Source organism: Mytilus trossulus, chromosome 8, assembly GCF_036588685.1.
Source record: "Mytilus trossulus isolate FHL-02 chromosome 8, PNRI_Mtr1.1.1.hap1, whole genome shotgun sequence".
Taxonomy (NCBI): Eukaryota; Metazoa; Mollusca; class Bivalvia; order Mytilida; family Mytilidae; genus Mytilus; species Mytilus trossulus.
Genome location: NC_086380.1, coordinates 67,253,781 through 67,274,715, shown reverse-complemented (window position 1 = coordinate 67,274,715; position 20,935 = coordinate 67,253,781). Strand labels below are relative to the sequence as shown.

The 20,935-nt window shown below is 32.5% G+C and overlaps 1 protein-coding gene across 2 annotated transcripts; it reads right to left on the bottom strand.

Annotated features, from left to right (window-relative positions):
- Positions 1 to 2,118: 2,118 nt before the first annotated feature.
- Positions 2,119 to 19,539, bottom strand: LOC134681299 (uncharacterized). Of its 2 annotated transcripts, XR_010100602.1 has the most exons (7): positions 18,783 to 19,539; positions 17,619 to 17,771; positions 14,510 to 14,554; positions 11,723 to 11,781; positions 7,796 to 8,154; positions 5,319 to 5,552; positions 2,124 to 3,269 (listed from the first exon to the last, which is right to left on the bottom strand). XR_010100602.1 is itself a non-coding variant. In XM_063540868.1 (6 exons), the coding sequence occupies exons 1-5, from the start codon at positions 18,793 to 18,795 to the stop codon at positions 7,807 to 7,809; spliced, it is 618 nt and encodes a 205-aa protein (XP_063396938.1). In that variant the 5' UTR covers positions 18,796 to 19,539; the 3' UTR covers positions 2,119 to 3,269; positions 7,796 to 7,806. The 2 variants fall into 2 exon arrangements, 1 of the variants encoding a protein (XP_063396938.1); XM_063540868.1 differs by lacking the exon at positions 5,319 to 5,552 and having other exon boundaries at positions 2,119 to 3,269.
- Between the last annotated feature and the right edge of the window lie 1,396 nt (positions 19,540 to 20,935).

Sequence of the window (20,935 nt, the reverse complement as noted above, 5' to 3'; positions counted from 1 at the left end):
ATTTATTGTCCCATACAAGAATATATATGGTTTAGGGGTGGGGATCTCTACCGTTTACAAGTTCTCAAACAGGAAGGGATGGGGATGATCCCAGGGGACTCCCACTATATTTCATTTGATTTGTTTTATTCACCCATTCAAGAATATATATGGTTTAGGGGTGGGGATCTCGACCGTTTGCCAGTTCTCAAACAGGAGGGGGCAGGGGTGACCCATGTGGACTCCCCCTATATTTCATTTTATTTGTTTTATTGACCCATTCAAGAATATATATGGTTTAGGGGTGGGGATCTCGACTGTTTGCCAGATCAAACAGGAGGGTTGACCCCTGGGGACTCCCCTATATTTCATTTGATTTGTTTTATTCTCCCATACAAGAATATATATGGTTTAGGGGTGGGGATCTCAACCGTTTACAAGATATTAGAACATTCTGAAATTGAAGGGGGTAGAGGTTGACCCCTATTGACTCTCCCTATATACCATTTGCTTGGTTTTATTAACCTGTGATCATTACTGAAGACTGTGTGTCTCTATCACTTACTGTTTTAAAATTATAGTCATTTGAAAATTAAAAAGAAATAAAATCCCATATGGTTCTATAGTAAACCACTCCCATCTTTTGGCCCCTCGAAATACCCCTAAATAGACCCCAATACACAAACGAAGCTCCCCTAGACATATTAGTCTAACATTTTATGGGCAAAAACAATAAGTCATCAAACTTTGTTTGGGAGACTAAGATATTAATAAAGAATATCTCCTGATATGTTATACTAGATAAATTACCTAGAAATTAATCATATACAAATAAGAAGCCTTTTAAAATCAACAAAATAAGTTTAAAGGTGTTTTGTTTAAAATGAATACAAAGGCCTTTGTATTTGGTATGAGGAAAAATATGACAATCAAATTTGAAGTTATGGTCTGGTAAAAATTTCTCAAGGCATGGGACTGGTGCAAAATTAAAATGAGCTATAATAAAAGTTGAAGTCCCATGGTTATACAGATGAAAAAATGTTGATGTCCCATTCTTTTTTGCAACAAAAAAACTTGGTGTCCCATGTTAATTCATAAAGTATATCAAAGATGTCTTTTGCTCCAGACAGCATACATCATTCAAATAAAACTGACATGTGATGTGATGACAGTGCTGTTAAAATGTGTTGCAAAATTGTTTAAGACAGCCATGTTTAACAGGTTAAGTAACTTCATATTTTGTAAGGATTAATGAAACTCCAAGTTAATTTTAAAAAGTTATAGAAATTTTTAAAGGTAACAATCTGAATTATAAAGTCTGAACTGAAAACTGTAGCTTTTTTTTAATCTATCAATTAAAACATTGATGTCAAGTTTTATTTGAAAAAGTTATAGAAATTCTTTAAGGTGACCATCTGTATTTAGTCTGTATTGAAAATTGTTGCTTTTCTTAACCATTTATTAAAACCTTATAGGTTTGACAGTATTTGACAAAATACTAAATAACTTTGTTATTTGTAAGAACAGTATATAATTAAGATAATAATCAAGTTTATGAAAATCAAAGTTGATTTGACAAAGTTATGGATTTTTTTACAGGTGACCATCTGTATTTAGTCCATACTAATTTTGTTTTAGATTTTTAACTATTTATTAAAACATTATAGGTTTGACAGTAATTAAACAAATATTAAATAACTTTGTTACTTGTAAGAACAGTATATGATAAAGATAACTTTCAAGTTTAATGAAAATCAAAGTTGATTTGACAAAGTTATTGATTTTTTAAAGGTGACCATCTGTATTTAGTCTGTAATGAAAATTTAAGCTTTTTTAGCTATTTATTAAAGCCTTATAGTTTTGACAGTAATTAACCAAATACTAAATAACTTTATAATTTGTAAGAACAGTATATAATTAAGATAACAATCAAATTTTATGAAAGTCAAATTTAATTTGAGAAAGTTATGGAATTTTTTAAAGGTGACCATTTGTGTTTAGTCAGTACTTTTTTTTTTTTAGCTTTTTTAACTATTTATTAAAGCATTATAGGTTTGACAGTAATTAAGTTAACCAAATATTAAATAACTTTGTAAATTGTAAGAACAGCATATAAAAAAAAATAACTGTAAAGCTTGTTGAAAATCAAAGTTGATTTAAAAAAGTTATAAAAATATTTAAAGGTGACATCTATATTTAGTTGGTACTTTAAGTTAATATTTTTGCTTTTTTAACTATTTATTACAATATTGTAGATTTGACAGTATGTAAGCAAATAGCTTTGTAATTTGTAAGAACAGTATCAAGTTTTAAGACGATCAGTGTTGATTTGAAATAGTTATGGAAATTTTTAAAGGTGACCATCTGTATTTAATCCGAACTGAAAATTATAGCTTTTTTTTACCTATTTCTTAAAACATTATAGGTTTGACAGCAATAAACCAAATTCCAAATAACTTTGTAATTTGTAAGAACAGTATATAATATAGAAAAAAGGCAAGTTTTATGACAATTAAAGTTGATTTGACAAAGTTGTGGATATTTTTAAAGGTGACCATCTGTATTTAATCCGAACTGAAAATTAAAGTTTTTTTTACTATTTCTTAAAACATGATAATAGATTTGACAGCAATAAACCAAATACCAAATTACTTTGACAGTATATAATTGGGATTATAGCTGTCAAGTTAAATGGAATTCCAAACTGATTTGAAAAAGTTATAAAATTAAAAAAAAATTACTATCTGAATTTTGTGCAAACTGAAAATTCAACCAGACAGGAATTTTATTGGGAGAGTTTTCATGATTATCATTTCCTTGCAAAGAAATATGTGGAACTATCCTTAACCTTGTGGCTGTGCAGTCGATTATACATAGTTTACAGTCAGAACTTTTTTTAATTTGATTTAATAAAAGAAAAGTCAATGTCCCATGCAGATCTTAGATGAAAAAAATCTTGGTCCCATTGAAATTTTGCTTTTAAAAAGTCCATGTCCCATGCTAATTTGCACCGGTCCCATGCCTTGAGAAATTTGACCGGTCTCTTTAAACTACATATTATTATTTCTCAAAAACATTGTTTTGTGTCCAATATCTAGAATTTAACAATAAAATATTGAGCGGACATTTTCAATGTTGCCTCTGCATATTGGGCATTTCCTGCAATGTTCTTGTATCTGTAGTCCACATACCAGACACAGGCTGTGGAAACATGGCTGTATGACGGCATCAATTTCCCGATCAGCACATATGATACATTTTCTCGCCGTATTAGGTAGTTGCATGGTTACCTGTTAAAATAAGATTAAAAATGATGTTAAGTGCCAGTCTATGAAGAATCAGGCAAATAATTCAAAAATTGAAACATGATGAAAAAAAAGTATACTATTTTATAGTAAATAACCTCCTGAGTTAGAAATGTTAAGTCTTTTGTTTGGAAGTGTCTGGTAATAATAATTAAATAAGTTATAAAATTGGTTAGAAGGACAGCAAATAAGTTGAAATTACAGAGTTATTTCCCCTTATCTGTTCATTTCTAATGCATTCAACCAAAATGTATCTTCTATTACCAAAACAGAATACAGAAACACATGTTATTTTTGTGTATAACTACATATGATAAGGTAAAAAAAATAAACAGCTGTGCCTAGAGTGCATGATCCACCTGTATTGCGCATATAGAAATTGGAAAAGACAGCATTAATAATTTCCTTTAATTCACATTGTTTAAGTCCTGTAACTCCAGAACAACAAATAAATAATAAAAAATCAAAAGGGAGCTTCATTATATCAATCCCAACAGTAATGTAAAGTTTCAAGGAAATCAGGAAATTTAGAAACACTACAGAAAGTGTGAAAAATGGGGAAAATTGCCTGAATTCAAATTGTTAAAAATTCTAATTACTCTGAAACAACACGGCAATTGCTTTTTCTAAATCAAAAGGGAGCTTTCTTCTGTAATTCCTAATGTTGTGTTATTATAATGTGAGGAAATATAAGGTTAAAAGGAATTTGAGCTATAGTCCGATAAAGTCCCATTAATCCAAAACACATAATATGAAATTAAAAAAAAAACACAAAGGGAGCTTACATCAATAGACTTTAACAATTCACCAAAGTTTCATGGACATAAGCTTCTTTCCAAGTTTGGTACAAATCCAGGATAGTTAAAGAAAGTTATTAAAATTTTGAAAAATTTAACCACAGAGTGAATGTAATTTATCTTGGCAGAAAAACTAAGTCCATTTATAAGTAAAATGCGGATTTTTTTTGTTGTACTAATTTTACTTCTGGATACTATCTTATGATCATAAACAAGCTTCTTTCCAAGTTTGGTACAAATCCAGGATAGTTTAAGAAAGTTCTTAACATTTCAAAAACCTTAACCATAGAGTAAATATTTGTGGCCGCCGCAGCCGCCCCGACGGAATGTAGGATCACAATGTCTTGCTTTTTTGACAAAAGTTGAAGGCTTGGGTGGGTGGGCAGGATCCCAGTCAAAAGTGGAATACCCCATGGAAAAACATCGATTTTGGCTGATTTGATGCCCTTTTTATTGACCCCAAGCCGGAGGGAGGCTGGGGAGTGGGTTTGTTTGTGTTCTATCCCGAGAGTGGTCCATGGGGAGCAAGTTTATATATATAGAGAACACGTTGAGAGAAGAAATACGTTGCTGCTGTAGTTTACACAATGTCACTTTACCCAAAAATGGCCGAATTGACGATTTTTCCGATTTTTCGACTTGACGTGGTCCCAAAACCGGAAGTAGGCATTCCGTAGCATTCAACGTCTAATGACGCTTACACTAGACATATGTCTGCATGTTTGGAACCTTAGGGAACCCCTTAATCCCTTTACTTGGGTGTTTCAGTGCAAAAAGTGTACCCCACCCCTCCAAAAATGGCCAATTACGGAAACCTTACAGTACAATGTCTGAATTTTCGTTCTCCCAGTCACTATATAACACTCAGTGTTATAGATAGATAGCTTAAAGATGTTGGAGAAGTATATCTTGTGACATGGTAACGAAAAAACCCACTTCTGAAACCATCACAAGTCCCGGGAGGCCGATTTCTGAAAATTGCACCTAACCCGTCAAAAGACGGGACCCGCATGGTAGGGGTTAAGTTAATGGAAATTGGTGAAAGCCTTTTTGAGTTATTGTCCACAGTGTGGACAACAAACGGGGATAGACAGATGGACAGACGGACTGATGGATGAACAACGGTATACCATAATATGTTCCGTCTAAGACAGGCCTATAAAAACACCAAGCAACATGCAATGATGCAGAACATACAAACATTGAATTTATTCTTGTGATTGTAACAAATACTTACTGTTGGTGTACCTGCATGAACAAGAATATTAGAGCTTGTCTGAGAAATAGGTGTGGATGTTGCAGGTGAGGTTACATGTGCTGTGAACTGTGGTGCAGAATTCGAAGGAGTGGAACATGTTACTGTAGGCAGGGTAGATGAAAGTAGGTTTTCTGTAAACTGGGAACCAAGATCTGGCAATGATTCCTCAGAATCAGAAGTAATAGAAAAATCTAGACTTGTTATGTGCTGAGCCTATGGGAAAAGTGAAAGATACACAAATAAGTCGCTCCTTTATAAACATTTCAAAAAAAAAAAAATGTTTGAAAACAAATATTCTTGATTTTTCTCTCAACAAATTATTTGTTTACCAAATAATTTAATTTCCTGTAACTTATTAAAAAAAATGTAATTCAGTGGTTACTTGTTTTATGAAAGAAACATAGCCTTTTCACTCTTATTGTCATGATCATGATTCATTTGTTATATCTGTATACTTATAGCTTAGTTTACAGTCATAAAAATTGAGAGTTTTACACATATTTAGGATAATCATGCAGCACATCTTCTCTCAGATAGGAAAATCCAGTATAGCAGGAGTGATTGTGGATTAATTTGGTTTCATATTGTTTTCCATGGTTTCAGGGAAGATACTTGATAAAAAGTAGATAACAATATGCATTAACTTTCTTCTATATGTTTGTTATAAATTTCTTGAAATGAATTGAATGTGTTTATTGCTGTGCAGAAATTACTTTGAAACAGATTTTTTAAAAAACATGGTTTTATATATGAAAAAGATAGTGAAAATTGAAAATGATGAATACTTTTGGCCACACTAGTTATTTTTTGACAAATAGGAAGTTATATTCATCTTATTTACAGCAAACATTGCTTGCATAAAGTATACAAATGCCTATTGATTAAATGATTTTTTTTTCAATACCACTAGTTCAATTATTTAGATTGAGAAAAATGCAGCTGATTCATCAATATTTAAGCATAACTGCACAAGTTATGTAATTTTCTTGACAAGTTTAACATCATTTTGTAACTGGAATATCTGAGCATACATTTCATTGATAAATTTATGGATATGTTCATGGAAAGGATGTTTAGAATGTTATGATCAATGCAATATATTTTGTGTATCTCAAAAGTAGTGACAAGCCTTGAAATATTTAGATATCAAGTCAGTCCCTAATAAGATTTCTTAAATAAAAAGAAATCTGACATTTAAATCACTTTGTAAATCATGATTAGCTTAACAATTTGCAATGAAAATTATGGCTCTTACTCTACCAGATGTCATGATATTCCCAAAATCATTTCGAAAATTTGGGAAATTGTTATAAGAGTGCACACGCTGAAATGTCTTGCCTTCTTTACTACTAATTGATATTATGTTGATAGTCCTAAATATATACTATCACATTTACTAAATATGATCCAAGAAATTGAGGTCAAGGTCAGATAAACCAAATTTGAAATACATATACACCCTACAATCATAGTCCATACACCAAATATGCTTGAAATATAGTTGAACTTTTTCACATCCAAGAAACAATTTTAACTTTACCAGGAAAACTTATCTTTGATCAATAAACCATGAAAATGAGGCCAAGGTCAGATGAACCCTGCAAGGCAGACATGTGCACCTTACAACACTTTACATGCTATAAATATAATTAACCTTTTGCATTTAGTATCTTAGAAACTAACATAACCAGAAAAATTTAAGATTGACCAAGGAACCATGAAATGAAGTCATGGTGAGATGATAATTGCCAGACACACATATATAAACCTTACAATCATTCCATACACCAAATATAGTTGACCTATTGCCTATAGTATTAAAAAAACAGACACAAAAAAAAAAAACTTAACATTGAGCAATGAACAATAAAATGAGGTCAAGGTCACATAAAATATGCCAGACTGACATGTACATTGTAAAATATTATTACACTACAAATAGTTGACATATTGCATACAGTATTTGAAAAAAATAACCAAACACAAAAAATTAACTTTAACCACTGAACCATGAAATCAGGTCAAGGTCAGATGACAGTTGGTGGTAATCAATTTACCAAAATTAGTATACACCAACCTAAAGATGATGTGTATTGAGTTTGAAAGCAATCTCTTAAGTGGTTTCAGAAAAGAAGACCTTTAAAGTAAAGTTTACAACGGACAGAATCTGAAAGCAAATGATCATGCAACAGCTCACCCTGATCTTTATTCAGGTGAGCTACAAATAGATGTTTTTGGAATCAAGAAGTGAGCTCATAATAATTAAATTTTGTATTTACAATAACTAGTGTAGTAATCACATTGTCATAAATTTTCTGAAATGTGTCTATGACAATATTCTGCAGCAAATTAAAATTACAAATACTGCTATAAAACTGAACACTCGTTGATTATGGTTAAGTGATAATTCAATGTTGTATTCCTGTTAAAAAGATGGACAATTATATATTTTTTACCTTGATTTTTGTCAATAAGTAGATTCGTTTCTTTTGTGTCTGACAAAATATTGTTTTGCAGTGAACCCATCCCTACTGATTTCTCTCCCTGCACTATTACCAATCCTCAACTCCATTTCACTAATTCTGCCTTTAAAGTTTCTGCCATTTTTGAAAAAAATGTCTTGTAAACATTGAAGAGTTTCTTCGTAGTCTTTATTATATGCCAGGTTGATATCATGTGATGGAATCTGCTTATTTCGGGAGCTTCTTACTTGGTGATAAGATGAAGTGTTATAGGAATAATGCTGCCAACCGATACCTAGTTTAACTATATCTGGTTTTGGCAGTTTCTGTGCAGATGTTCCTGGTAAATTGGTCTGAAACAATATAGATAATACAACAGTTTGAAAAGTTAAATTATGAACATTGCACAGTTCGTACTGGTACCTACCGTCAACTTTTCCACCCAGAGCAACTGGTTACAGGAAAAGAAGATGCCGCCAATAATTACGCTAGAGGACATTACACCATCAGGAAAGAAATTGTAGATTTAGTACAAGCAATCTGGCATACCATGAATTTAGCTTTATCAAATTTTAATCTCATACCAAAACAAACAGAGTAAAACTAGTCCGTCTTATTCATACTGACAAAAGGTGCAGATACTTAGTTCAGATAAATACTAACTGACACTATTAAGAGATTTTTTACCTGCTTATGATGTGACATTACTACATATGGGATATAGGTTTTACATCTACTGGGGGGTAATCCGAAGTAAATTTGCTCTTATGTCACCTTTTAAGATAAACTGAACATTATTTTCAGGGCTGTTCAGGGCCATTCACTGTTAAATTCCAATTTGGCAGGTAGAAAAATTTTGTCCAACTTATCATTTTTGTTTTAATATCCAATCTTTCATCTGCTATGGATTTGGCGATAAAAGCCAAAAACCTAAACGAAAATGTCATTTCAAGAGGCACAACTCCTGAAGGGGTTGACAGATTGTTCTATTATAAAGCAGGGAAATAAATTTTTCCTTCAGATAATTTTGTGTTGATCATACATTTCATGTATCTTCCATAGATTTGGACATAAAAGCCAAAAGCCTCAAATAATGTGATTTCAAGAGCAATAACTCTTAAATGGGTTGTCTGATTTGTAGGAAAGATAGTGGGTTGATAGATTGTATCCTTCTGGTCATTTTTGCATTTCATAGCTTTCATCTATCTTCTATGGTTTTCCAGATAATAGAAAAACACTTCAAACATTTGTCAAAATTTAAATTTTTAAAAGGGACAATAACTCAAACATTTAGTATACGATTTTTCTGAAAATTTCAAAGTAGACCGATCTTCAATTTCCAATCATTTTTACCTAGGCCAGATTTACTATATCCGGTCAGTTTTATTGAGCTATAAGCAAAAAACTTAATTTTACCTCAATGTTCTACTTTTAGCCCTTGTGACCAATTGTTTTTTTTTTTACAGAATTTAAATTAGGAAATTTTGCAAAGGATATGAAAAAGATCATCACTTTAAAGTTTCAAAACATTTGGCTCAGTGGTTATAGAGAATACTATTTTTTTTCTAATCTAAATGATGGCAAAAGCTCACACTGGCTTTTAGTCAAGTGAGCTAAAAAGCAGAAGAGTTAACAATATACTGTCCATTCTTACCTTACTCAGTATAAATGGAAAATATATCAGTCTAACAGAATTTTAGTACTTAAGCTTTGTTTTGTGTAAAGTAATGGTAAATGTTTATCTGGCAAATTTATACTTAACAAGAGCTATCAGAATGACAGCTAAACCAGATTTTTTACATGTATTTGTGTCCTGGCAATTATCAATATCACAAGGACCAAAACTCCTAAATGGTAAAAGTTACAATCACCAATATCAAACTTGACCTCAATTTAGTCATCAGTAACAACATATTAAAATTAGATAAACATTGGTTGAACAGTTCAAGAGTTAATGCACACACACACAACAGGAAACGCCATTTTTTCAATATTTCAAGAACTGTAACTCGATCCTTAACGGTAAAAGCAAAATCGTCATAATTGAACTTTACCTCCATTATGTCAGTAACAACATATTAAAATTCAAAAGACTTGGTTGAACAGTTTATGAGTAAATGCACGGACAACATTTCACTGCAACCAGCCTTACCACATGCCTTACATCCCAAAATCAATAACGTTATTTTCCTCAAAAATCCGGATAAAAATGTGTATTAACATTTATAAAACATTCAATCACCAATCATGTAAAAAGAAGAAAGATTTTTTACAAAGGCATTATATTATTTATAATATAAAGCAAGCCTACATTGTAACTGGAAAAACAAAATCTCACAAGAATCCTAAGTACTAAGCCTCACAACTCTACAAAAGTTAACTGATTAAATTTTTCTGGATATGCACATTAACATATCATGTCCGCATTAACTTCAAAGTTTCATGAAATTCTGTTATGTGGTTTCAGAGGAGTTGCACTTACAAATTGTTGCAGTTGTATATTTAGGCCAAAACTCTAAGTTCAAAGGGTCATAACTCATAGAAAAACAAGAGTGGACACAGATGAGTGTGGAAAGTATTATGCATTATGAGAGTACCCGGGTATTGCATAAAACTGTTAGTCAACTCACTAAGGATACTCCCCATGCCATTATTGCATATTTACTACACTATATTCAAGCTTGATACAGCTCTGAATTTGGATTGAGATTAAATAATTAATACATCATTGATTTCTGACACACAATGAATGTGTCACTACTATTAATGACTTTAAATAAAGGGAATATGCATACATTTACATATAGCTATATTAAACTGACAGAACATTTAAAATTAATAATGATTAGAGTAATCTATCTTTGCATATTTTAAGTAGTGTGTGGAAATAAATATAACTACATCTATATAAAGTAAGTTCAATTATCTCCCTTTAAATACTTCAGACAAAGAAAATCTTCCTTTATGCATATTCTCTGGTCATGTATTCAACTGTGTAAAGTGTCATTAATATTGCTACAGCTATTTAGGAGGAGTTGTGCTTACAAGACCTATTGCCAAATACTGTGAAATTTAAACTAAGAAATCGCAATTATCTCCCTTGTAAACATCTGACAAGAAATATCTTCTTTCATGCACATCTTCAGGTTGTATACAACAACAGTGTAAAGTTATTTCAATATTGATAGATCTGTTAAGGAGTAGTTGCGCTTAAAAGACCTGTTGCCATTTATGGCTATATAAAAACAAAGTTAATTCAATTATCTCCCTTAAAACAATTTCGACCAGAAATTTTTTACTTTAAGCACATTGTTACATTGTGTAAAGTTTCATCAATATTGGTCCATCCGTTTAGGAAATATAGACAGACAGACAGACAGACAGACAGACAGACAGACGGACAGACAGATAGACAGGCAGATAGACAGACGGACAGGCAGAAGGGAGGACGGATGTACAGAATTATTTCTATATACTCCACAAAACTTTGTTTTTTCTGTCGATATGTACACCTACATAGTATGTCCTTATTATATACAAAATTTCATAAAATTCGGTTGTGTGGTTTCATGAAAAGTTGCCATGACAAACTGTTGTAGAGGTATATATTGAAGCAAATAAGTTCAAAGGGGCATAATCATAAAAAAAATGAATCATAATTTCCTGTCGATATGCACATCTACATAGTAAGTCCTTATTATTATCTACAAAGGTTCATGAAATTCTGTATTGTAGTTTCAGAAGAGTTACGATGACAATTACAGGACTGACAGACTGTAGTATATTGAGGTAAAAGGTTCAAGGGGGCATAACTCATAGAAATAAAATTTGATCATAATTTCCTGTCAATATGCACATCTACATAGTATGTCCTTATTACAAGAACAGGACTGACAGACGGAAGTATATAGTAGAACTTACACATTTTCTTTTTGAAGCTCTGGCTTGTTCAATGAAACCCATTATTTTTGAGGTAGACACTGAAATAGAAACGAAATGGAGTTAAAAATGTGATTTAATTACAAATCACAATAACTAAGTATAACAGTTACTTTAGTTGGAGCATCTCTTCTTTTAATGAATAAATAAAATTCTGCGGATCATGGTGCACACTAATAATTTCAACCACATGCATCAGAATCACATGTTCTTTTGGAGATGTGAGCTAAAAAGTATTCTCAAAATATATAGTGGCTATTAAAATGACCATATTTGCAAAAAATTACATATTTTGTAAACCAAAAAGCAGCTCAAAATGGTCAATATTTTGACATTTTTAATTCAAATGCACTACAATTGGTTCTTTGTTGAAATATTTTAGGATTTTAAGAAACAAGAGGCTCTCAAGAGCCTGAGTCGCTCACCTGTAATTTTTTGCTTAAATATTTTATCATGATTATATTTGATGTTTATATCTTTATCTATAACAATATTCTAGACAATAACCAAAAACTGCATAATTTCCCTTAAACATGTTTAATCATTAACAAGCCACAAAAACTGCATTTGACCCTTATATTCTTTTTTTAGACATGGCAGCCATGTTTGTCGATGAGCAAAACTTCAGATATAGTTCATAAACTCAATAACCTAAGGAAAATTCAGTTAAAGTTTCAAAGTATTTAGCCAAGTTGTTTCAGAGCAGAAGATTTTTAAATGTTAGCAAACATGATGACAAAATTATGTAAAATTCTCTTTAAAGGGCAATAACTCCTTAAGGGATCAATTGACAATACTGGTCAATTAACTTTTTTGTAGAACTTTTTTTGTTGAACATTTTTGCCATTTAAAATTTCTCTCTATCTATCATATTATTCAAGATAATAATCTAAAACTGCAAAATTTCCTTACAATTACCATTTTAGTAGTAGCAACCCAGCAATGAATTGTCCAATTATTTCTGAAAATTTCAGAAGTGATAGATCTTGACCTAATGAACAATTAAACCCATGTAAGATTTGCTCTTAATGCTTTAGTTTCTGAGATATGGGCCAAAATCTGCATTTGCCCCTATGTTCTATTTATAGCTGTGGCAGCCATGTTTGTCGATGGATCAGAACTTTAGATACAATTTATAAACTAGATACACTAATGAACATTCAGTATAAGTTCCAAAGTATTTGGCCAAGTAGTTTCAGAGCAGAAGATTTTTAAATGTTAGCAAACATGATGACAAAATTGTGTAAAATTGTTTTTAAAGGGTGATAACTCCTTAAGGGGTCAATTGACAATTTTGGTCAATTTAACTTTTTTGTAGATCTTACTTTGCTTAACTTTTTTGCTATTTACACTTTCTGTCTATCTTTTATATTATTCAAGATAAAAAAACTAAAATTGCAAAATTTCCTTAAAATAACCATTTTAGTGGCAGCAACACAACAATGGATTGTTCAATTGGTCTGAAAATTTCAGGGGTGATAGATCTTGACCTATTGAACATTTCTACCCCATGACATATTTGCTCTATTAAATGCTAAAGTTTTTGAGATATAGGCCAAAATCTGCATTTGACCCCCATGTTCTATTTATAGCTATGGCGGCCATGTTTGTCAATGGATCAAAACTATGGATACAATTTATAAACTAGATACCCTAAGGAACATTATGTTAAAGTTTGGAAGTATTTGGCCCAGTAGTTTCAAAGGAGAAGATCTTTGAAATAGTTTACGACGATGGACGACGATGGACAACGGACGACGACGGACGCCAAGTGATGGCATAAGCTCACATGGCCCTTTGTCACGTTGAGTAGTTTTAATGTTTTTTTTTTGGTTCTATATATCAATATATGAAATGCAACAAGTCTCATATCAAAATTTACAACTTGATATTTGGGAGCCAAATACGGTCCCTACAGTACATATTCCTTTAAATGACTTGAAGAATTGGAGCAACATAATTGTACCTTGTTAGCAGCCAATTATTATATTTCTAAAGTTTGAATAGCTAAAGTAAAACCTTTCAAATACCAATGCTCAAAATTAAGAGATTCAACTTTCTCTACTGTAGAACCCTAGAATTTTAATAATCAACTGGCGACAATGCAACATTTCATGTATTACAAAAAAAAACAAGTGAATCTGTGAGCTACTGCTCACTAATGATACCCCCGCTAACAGAATAGGATAAGTAGGAAGTTGTTTTAAAAGTGATGAATCTGAAAACACATCACATGGTATTAGCTCACTCATAAATCTTGAAACTGAATTTATGAAATCACTGTTATCATGGTAATGTAGTTCATGAGAAAAATGCGACGAAAACTTTCAACTTGGCTTTCATGTGTAAAATGATCTAAGTATTCGGTAAACAGGAAGTTGTTGAGGGATGAATCTGAAAACGCATCACATGGTATAGCTCAGTCATATAAACCTTGAAACCAAATTTCAGAAATCCAAGGTAACATAGTTCCTGAGAAAAATGTGACTAAAATTTTTCAACTTGGCTATCATGTGTAAAATTATGTAAGTGTTCGGTAAACAGGAAGTTGTCAAGTGATGAATTTGAAAACACATCACACCGTATAGCTCACTCATATTAACCTTGAAACCAAATTTAGAAATCATTGTAATGTAGTTCCTGAGAAAAATGCCACGAAAAATAGTTATGGGACGGAAAGGCGGACGGACTAACAGATGAACGGACAGACAGAGGTAAAACAGTATACCCCCCTTTTTCAAAGCGGGGGTATAAAAATATTTCACTAACCTTCCATGCCTGGTGCTGATGTGTCTTGCTCTCTACCACTGGATTCTACAATAAATTGAATGTTCCCCATCAACTGTGTTTTAGGACAAAGATGTTCGTGTCTTGTTTTTTATCTTTTTAGTTTCAAGAACTGTACCCAGGAGCTGGCAACTTCAGTAATGACATTTAACACATTTTCAGTTATGAACTGAGTTTCTCAATCAATCAGTACAAAGTTGCAGTTTTAGTGCTTAAAATAAATATTAATTAAAATTTTGTCTGCTTAGACTCCCACAAAGTCAGTATGTACCTCTCTGTTCCTTTAATTGTTATTTGGTTTTAGAGAATAAACTTATCCACTCTATCTTATTATCTATATATATATATATATCTGTGTGGTGACACAGTTGACAATCACAACATTCTCACAGCTCAATTAAGTCTGACAGATTATTGGTGCAACACATCTGTTGAAGTTATGAAATATGGACAAGCTTTAATTGTAGCATAAGGATAAAACAGTTTTTTAAACATATACCTGTATATGCAGGGGTCTTTAACGTATTATATCGTCCAACATTAATGTCATGCTGCCCCCCCCCCCCCCCCCCCCCCCCCCAAAAATAAAGATTATGAGAAAGTGTCAAATTGATGCTATGAAAACGTCTTGCAAGTGCAGACGGCATTTGACAGTTTTTAGTGTTTGATTTAACATTGCTAATTTCTGTCAGTTTCATTAGAATGGAGATAACAATATTGTATTTTAATGCTCGACGGCATCAATTGGGGATGTCTCTGCTAACATGTTGCCAGTAAACTCCCAATCCCAATTGATGCTGTCAGAGCTTTTAAACATCTTATAATTCTCTGTAAGAATCACCCAAATATGAAAAATGTTGGCCACATTTTTTTTTTCATTATTATACTTTTTGGGTTCAAATTAAAGTATTCAACCATAAATAAGGTCATGAATCTGACCAAAATTTTCATCCCTGTGGTCTCGTTGCCATGGTAACAAGACTTTCCTTGGTTTCAAAGGTATTTTTGCATATATTCTAGTAATTGACCTATTTGAGGAATAAAATCAGACAATTAAAACAAACAAGAAATTCCTAGACAGAAGTTGGGTTGTGGATAATATTGGTGTAATATAACCTTAAAACCATATTTGATAAAATTTTCTGTCTAATTATAAGATTTAAGGCCCGTTCTCTATATTTTTCTAACTGAAGAAATAGTTGGATTTTGATAATTTTGATAATTTTGAATATGGGATTAACTGCAAATGCAGAATTCCCCTCAAATATCATTATGAAAAATGAAGAAAAGGTTGTTTTCTTATCAAATTCACCAAAACACTTTTTTGGGTAAATACCCCTGAAACCAACTACATGGTGCTTATTAATAACGCCCTACAGGCAAAAACAATCCTTTCTGTCCTGTCAATTTATGCCAAAGCTGACCGAACAAAGAAAAAATGGCAACATAATGTATTTTGGGCTTTTTTTTAAGATGGCAGTGCCTACTATCACATACTAAAAATCCCCATTTAGCCAAGTTGTCTTTTATTTTGGTTATTTTTGGGGTAAAAGTCTGGTTTTTCACCCAAAATCGCTGAAAACCGGAAATTTATGAAATACCTCTAAGTTTAATTGCAACATAATGTTTTTTTGGCTCATTTTACAGCTGAAATTGCCCACTATCATATATATACTAAAATTGCTACACTAATCTTGGTAGTCATTTTTTGTTATTTTGGAGGTAAAAGTATATTTTTTAACCAAAATTGCTTAAAACTTGAATTTTTTTAAATACCCCAAAGTTTAATTGTAACATAGGGTATTTGGGGCTCATTTTTAAGCTGGATATACCAGGTTACCCCCTATCACATTCTTAAAAACGCAATCAATACCTATTAGAATTGATTACAAATTTTATGTTTACAAATAACGGTAATAAACTAAAAATCTGAAAATGGACATTAATGAAAACCCTCGACGTTTAATCGCAACATAAATGCAGTAATTTAGTTTCATTCTTCATATCTGATCGAAGTTTTAGACCTTCACCTTTGATCCACAGAGTTGTACATACATTAAAAAACATTTTCTAGTGGAAATAAATATATATGCAATGTATAAAATTTGTAATTATACGTGTGGACATGATGTGTTATGGACATAGGCAAGGATGGACATACTGGTCTTTTAAGGGCGACCATTGGCCCGCCTGCCCTTTAAAATTTAGCAATATATCATTGTCTTAGGCCAGAGTCCCATACTAATGCAACAATTAAACCATTAATTCATTAATGTTAGTAGCATGAAGTAATATTTGGTGAATTACAGATCTCTGTGAAACAGTGTGTTAATAATAACATCATGTTTGTGTGAAAAAGGGGGGTTGTGATACCTTTTTTAGCAATATTTTTCTAAATAAATGTGTAAATAAAAGGTGATTCCAAATGAAGTTAAAGTCCTTTATGGTCTACATTTCTGCAAAAAAATATTTAAGGGTCAAAACATGCCCATTTTCGGCCAAATTAAACTTATCGGTTTAGACCTGACTTTGTGTCATGTATACTTAGTTAAGATTTCACAAATATCAAAGTATCTGTATGTTTTATTACGAATAATACCATGTTGTTCATCACTGATTATCTGTTTTTAACCTTAATTGCAATTAAAAAATAGTTTGACCATATTTAGAATATCAGTTTTGAGTAAAATTTTTTAGCTGGTTGCTAAGGTAAAATTTGTCCCTAGCAACAACAAAGAAATCATGATAGAATCAAATTTTCTTCTTTATTTCTAGTGATAACACAACTATATTGCATGGAAAAAAACATTTTCAAGTTTTCTCAATTTTTTTTGGTGGCCACCTGTTGGTTGATTCTTATAGAGAATTGATGTTAAAATACAATACAATAATGTTATCCCCTAAGTCCATAAACAATGCTAAGGACATTTGTTTATGGTCGTACAAAATAAAGAATTGGATGCTTTTAGTGTTTGTTCATCTTTACAACAACTCCATGCTATAATTAAGCACATTGGAAGCAATTATAACATCCATTTTGAACCTTTTAACCATCTTGATGCAAATTTACAACAAAACTTAAAAATCATACCAAACTGCTTGTTCCATGTTTCACCTTCGTTCAAAATCATGAGGATTGTGTTTGGTGTGAGAGTTGAAAAAAATTCGTCATCTATTTCCACACCATCTTCATTTAGAACAAATGTTATATGGTTGACCTCTGCAATAGTAAACTTTTCCTTACCTAAAAAGAAATGACTTTATTCATATAAATGTGATTATATTATGTAAATTACAGCAAATGATCCCAATTCCAAAAATTAAACAAATGACATGCTCATTTAATATTTAGTAATTTAATTTTGACAGACTGCTACAGGACCTGTGTTGCTCCTACCAATTTACTTACTTCATGAACAATCTTTATCCTAGATGGATTTTGATAATTGTTTCATTAGAATTTAAGACAATCTTTATATATATTGTGTCCTTTTTCTTTCTAACAGAGTTGTAAAAAATGGAAGAATGTGTCCATTGGCCACAGATGCCCCCACATGTAAATATATTTGTTTTTGTTTTTTTTTATGTTTATAAAGGGGCATAACTAACCAACCAGTAAATTTGACACTCACATATTTGGAACTTTATCTGTGTGTTTATCTGTGTGTTATGATAATGAGTATTGTGTATAAGTTTCATAATATTTGATTGAAGCAAACTTAAGTTAGAGATCGGAAACTTAAAAGTTATAGCTATTTTTATGTTTATAAGTGGGTATAACTACTTGATCTGTGTATTATGGTAATAAGCATTGTATGTAAGTTTCATAATATTTGGTTGAGGCAAACTACAGAACGTTAGAGATTGGAAACCACAGATTTAGCAATTTTTATGTTAAAAAGGGGCATAACTCAGTAACAGTTAAAGTGACACTCTCCAATTTCGAACCTGATCTGTGTTTAATGGTAATAAGCATTGTGTACTTTTTCACATCAGGACAATAAAAGATTTTGAGTAGGCAGCTATTTTCTAGCTAGGTAGCCTCACTAGTAGGGTAGGGCATTTTTACATTTAGGTATTTTTAATGGACTCAGAGGTTTCACAATTTAAGAAGAATTCTTTAAAGGAAAATTTGCAACAGATGAGACAGTTGGACAGAGGACAAAGTTGATGGCAATACATCACCCTGGATGTCCAGCTTCTTGTTTTGTTTATTATTACTATTCAAATTCAAACCATAGCAGTATAAACTTACATTTATTGACCATATCTGCAAATGAAGAGGCAAATACACCTTTTCTTATCCTCCTGTCATGCGTAAAAATCTTTAACGGTATTTTTGTCTTCTCTGTGTCCTTAAAAAAATGCAATCAAACTCAGGTATACTTTATGTATGGACTTCTATGTATAGAAACGTGATTTTTGTATGATAATATAGTCTTTAGTCAACTATGAGTATGGATAAATGCGATTCAGAGAAGATCCAAGATCTTTGAAATAGTTTACGACGACGGACAACGGATGACAGACGACGCCAAGTGATGGCATAAGCTCACATGGCCTTTTAGGCTAGGTGAGCTAAAAATGCATTTAAAAAGTTTTTATTACTTTTAAACACAGGGATACAACTTTTCAAGCTTTTTTACTAAGTTGAAAATGAGTTCAAAGTAATTTGATAAAATGCTTAAAAGTATGTAGGCTTCATATTAGAAGTTCTTTATAAAAGGCAAAATTAGAAAAATTAAAATATCTAGCAAATTCTACCTTCAAACACTATTTAAGGGGACGACCATGTTGAGGGCCAGGAGGATTTTGAATAATAAATAACTTGTCCTGAAAAAAGCTGAAAATAACTAGATATCAGTGAGATGGCCATTGGGAGCCATCACTGTGGGCCCGCTGTCAATAACAGACACAATCTTTACCATAGGACATGGGATTCCCAACTGTAAGTGTTTTACCTTGACCTTTGACCTACAAAATTGTTGCTTAATAAACATGTCAAGTACAAACTTATCCTAATGGTTCTCAAGGTATGCAGCGGACAGGATCTTTCCCATAGGTCATGGGGTTCCATAATAAAATCTAAATTTTTGACCTTGAACGTTGACCTACAAATTTGAACAAACATTATGACACAACTCTTGTGTTGGTTAATATACATGTGAAGTATAAACTTTGAAATCATAATGGTTCTCAAGATATGGAGCGGACAGGATCTTTCCCATAGGACATGGGGTTCTATACTAAAACCTAAGTTTTTGTCCTTGACCTTTGACCTACAAAGTTGAACATACATTATGACACACCCTCTGGTGTTGGTCAACATACATGTGAAGTATAAACTTTGAAAAAATAACGGTTTTCAAGATATGGAGCGGACAAGATTTTGTTATGGACAGACGGACGGACGGACGGACGGACGGACGGACGGACAGACGGACTGATCACTATAGGGCGACCCGCCTTTGGCGGGGCCCTAATAACTTGTGCCCAATTGTCAGGAAAAAAATAATCTGGCATGACAAGAGGGGAATTAGTTTTAAATGAGGTTGAAAATAAATGGTCGTGTGCACAAAAAATAAACCACCACGCAAAAAGTGAAAATAAAAAACTCATCCCAAAAAATTCTTGAGACCCCCTACCTCCCTCTTACAGTACAACCCAGAGTACAACCTGGAACAAACTCTTAGTATATGGTCAACATCTGCTATAGTCGCATCAAATGGTGACCATTTATTTGAGGGGTCATACAACCTGGAGGATTTCTTATCGTCGAGTTGCAAGTTGCGAGTTAAGAAAGTCGAGTTGCGAGTTACGAAAGTCGAGTTGCGAGTTACGAAAGTCGAGTTGCGAGTTACAAAAGTCGAGTTGCGAGTTACAAAAGTCGAGTTGCGAGTTACAAAAATGGAGTTGCGAGTTAAGAAAGTCGAGTTGCGAGTTACGAAAGTCGAGTATCGAGTTAGGAAAGTCGAGTTGCGAGTTACAAAAGTCGAGTTGCGAGTTACAAAAGTCGAGTTGCGAGTTACAAAAGTCGAGTTGCGAGTTACAAAAGTCGAGTTGCGAGTTACAAAAGTCGAGTTGCGAGTTACAAAAGTCGAGTTGCGAGTTACGAAAGTCGAGTTGCGAGTTACAAAAGTCGAGTTGCGAGTTACGAAAGTCGAGTTGCGAGTTACAAAAGTCGAGTTGCGAGTTACGAAAGTCGAGTTGTGAGTTATAAAAGTCGAGTTGCGAGTTACGAAAGTCGAGTTGCGAGTTACGAAAGTCGAGTTGCGAGTTACAAAAGTCGAGTTGCGAGTTACAAAAGTCGAGTTGCGAGTTACAAAAGTCGAGCTGCGAGTTACAAAAGTCGAGTTGCGAGTTAAGAAAGTCGAGTTGCGAGTTACAAAAATATTGTGTACACCGAAT

Excerpts from the sequence above, each read along its gene's own strand:
- LOC134681299 (XM_063540868.1), bottom strand. Across the intron at positions 14,555-17,618 it reads AACATGGAACAAGCAGTTTG|AATCCAGTGGTAGAGAGCAA; the intron begins GTATGATTTTTA and ends AATTTATTGTAG. Across the intron at positions 11,782-14,509 it reads ATCAGCACCAGGCATGGAAG|TGTCTACCTCAAAAATAATG; the intron begins GTTAGTGAAATA and ends TTTCTATTTCAG.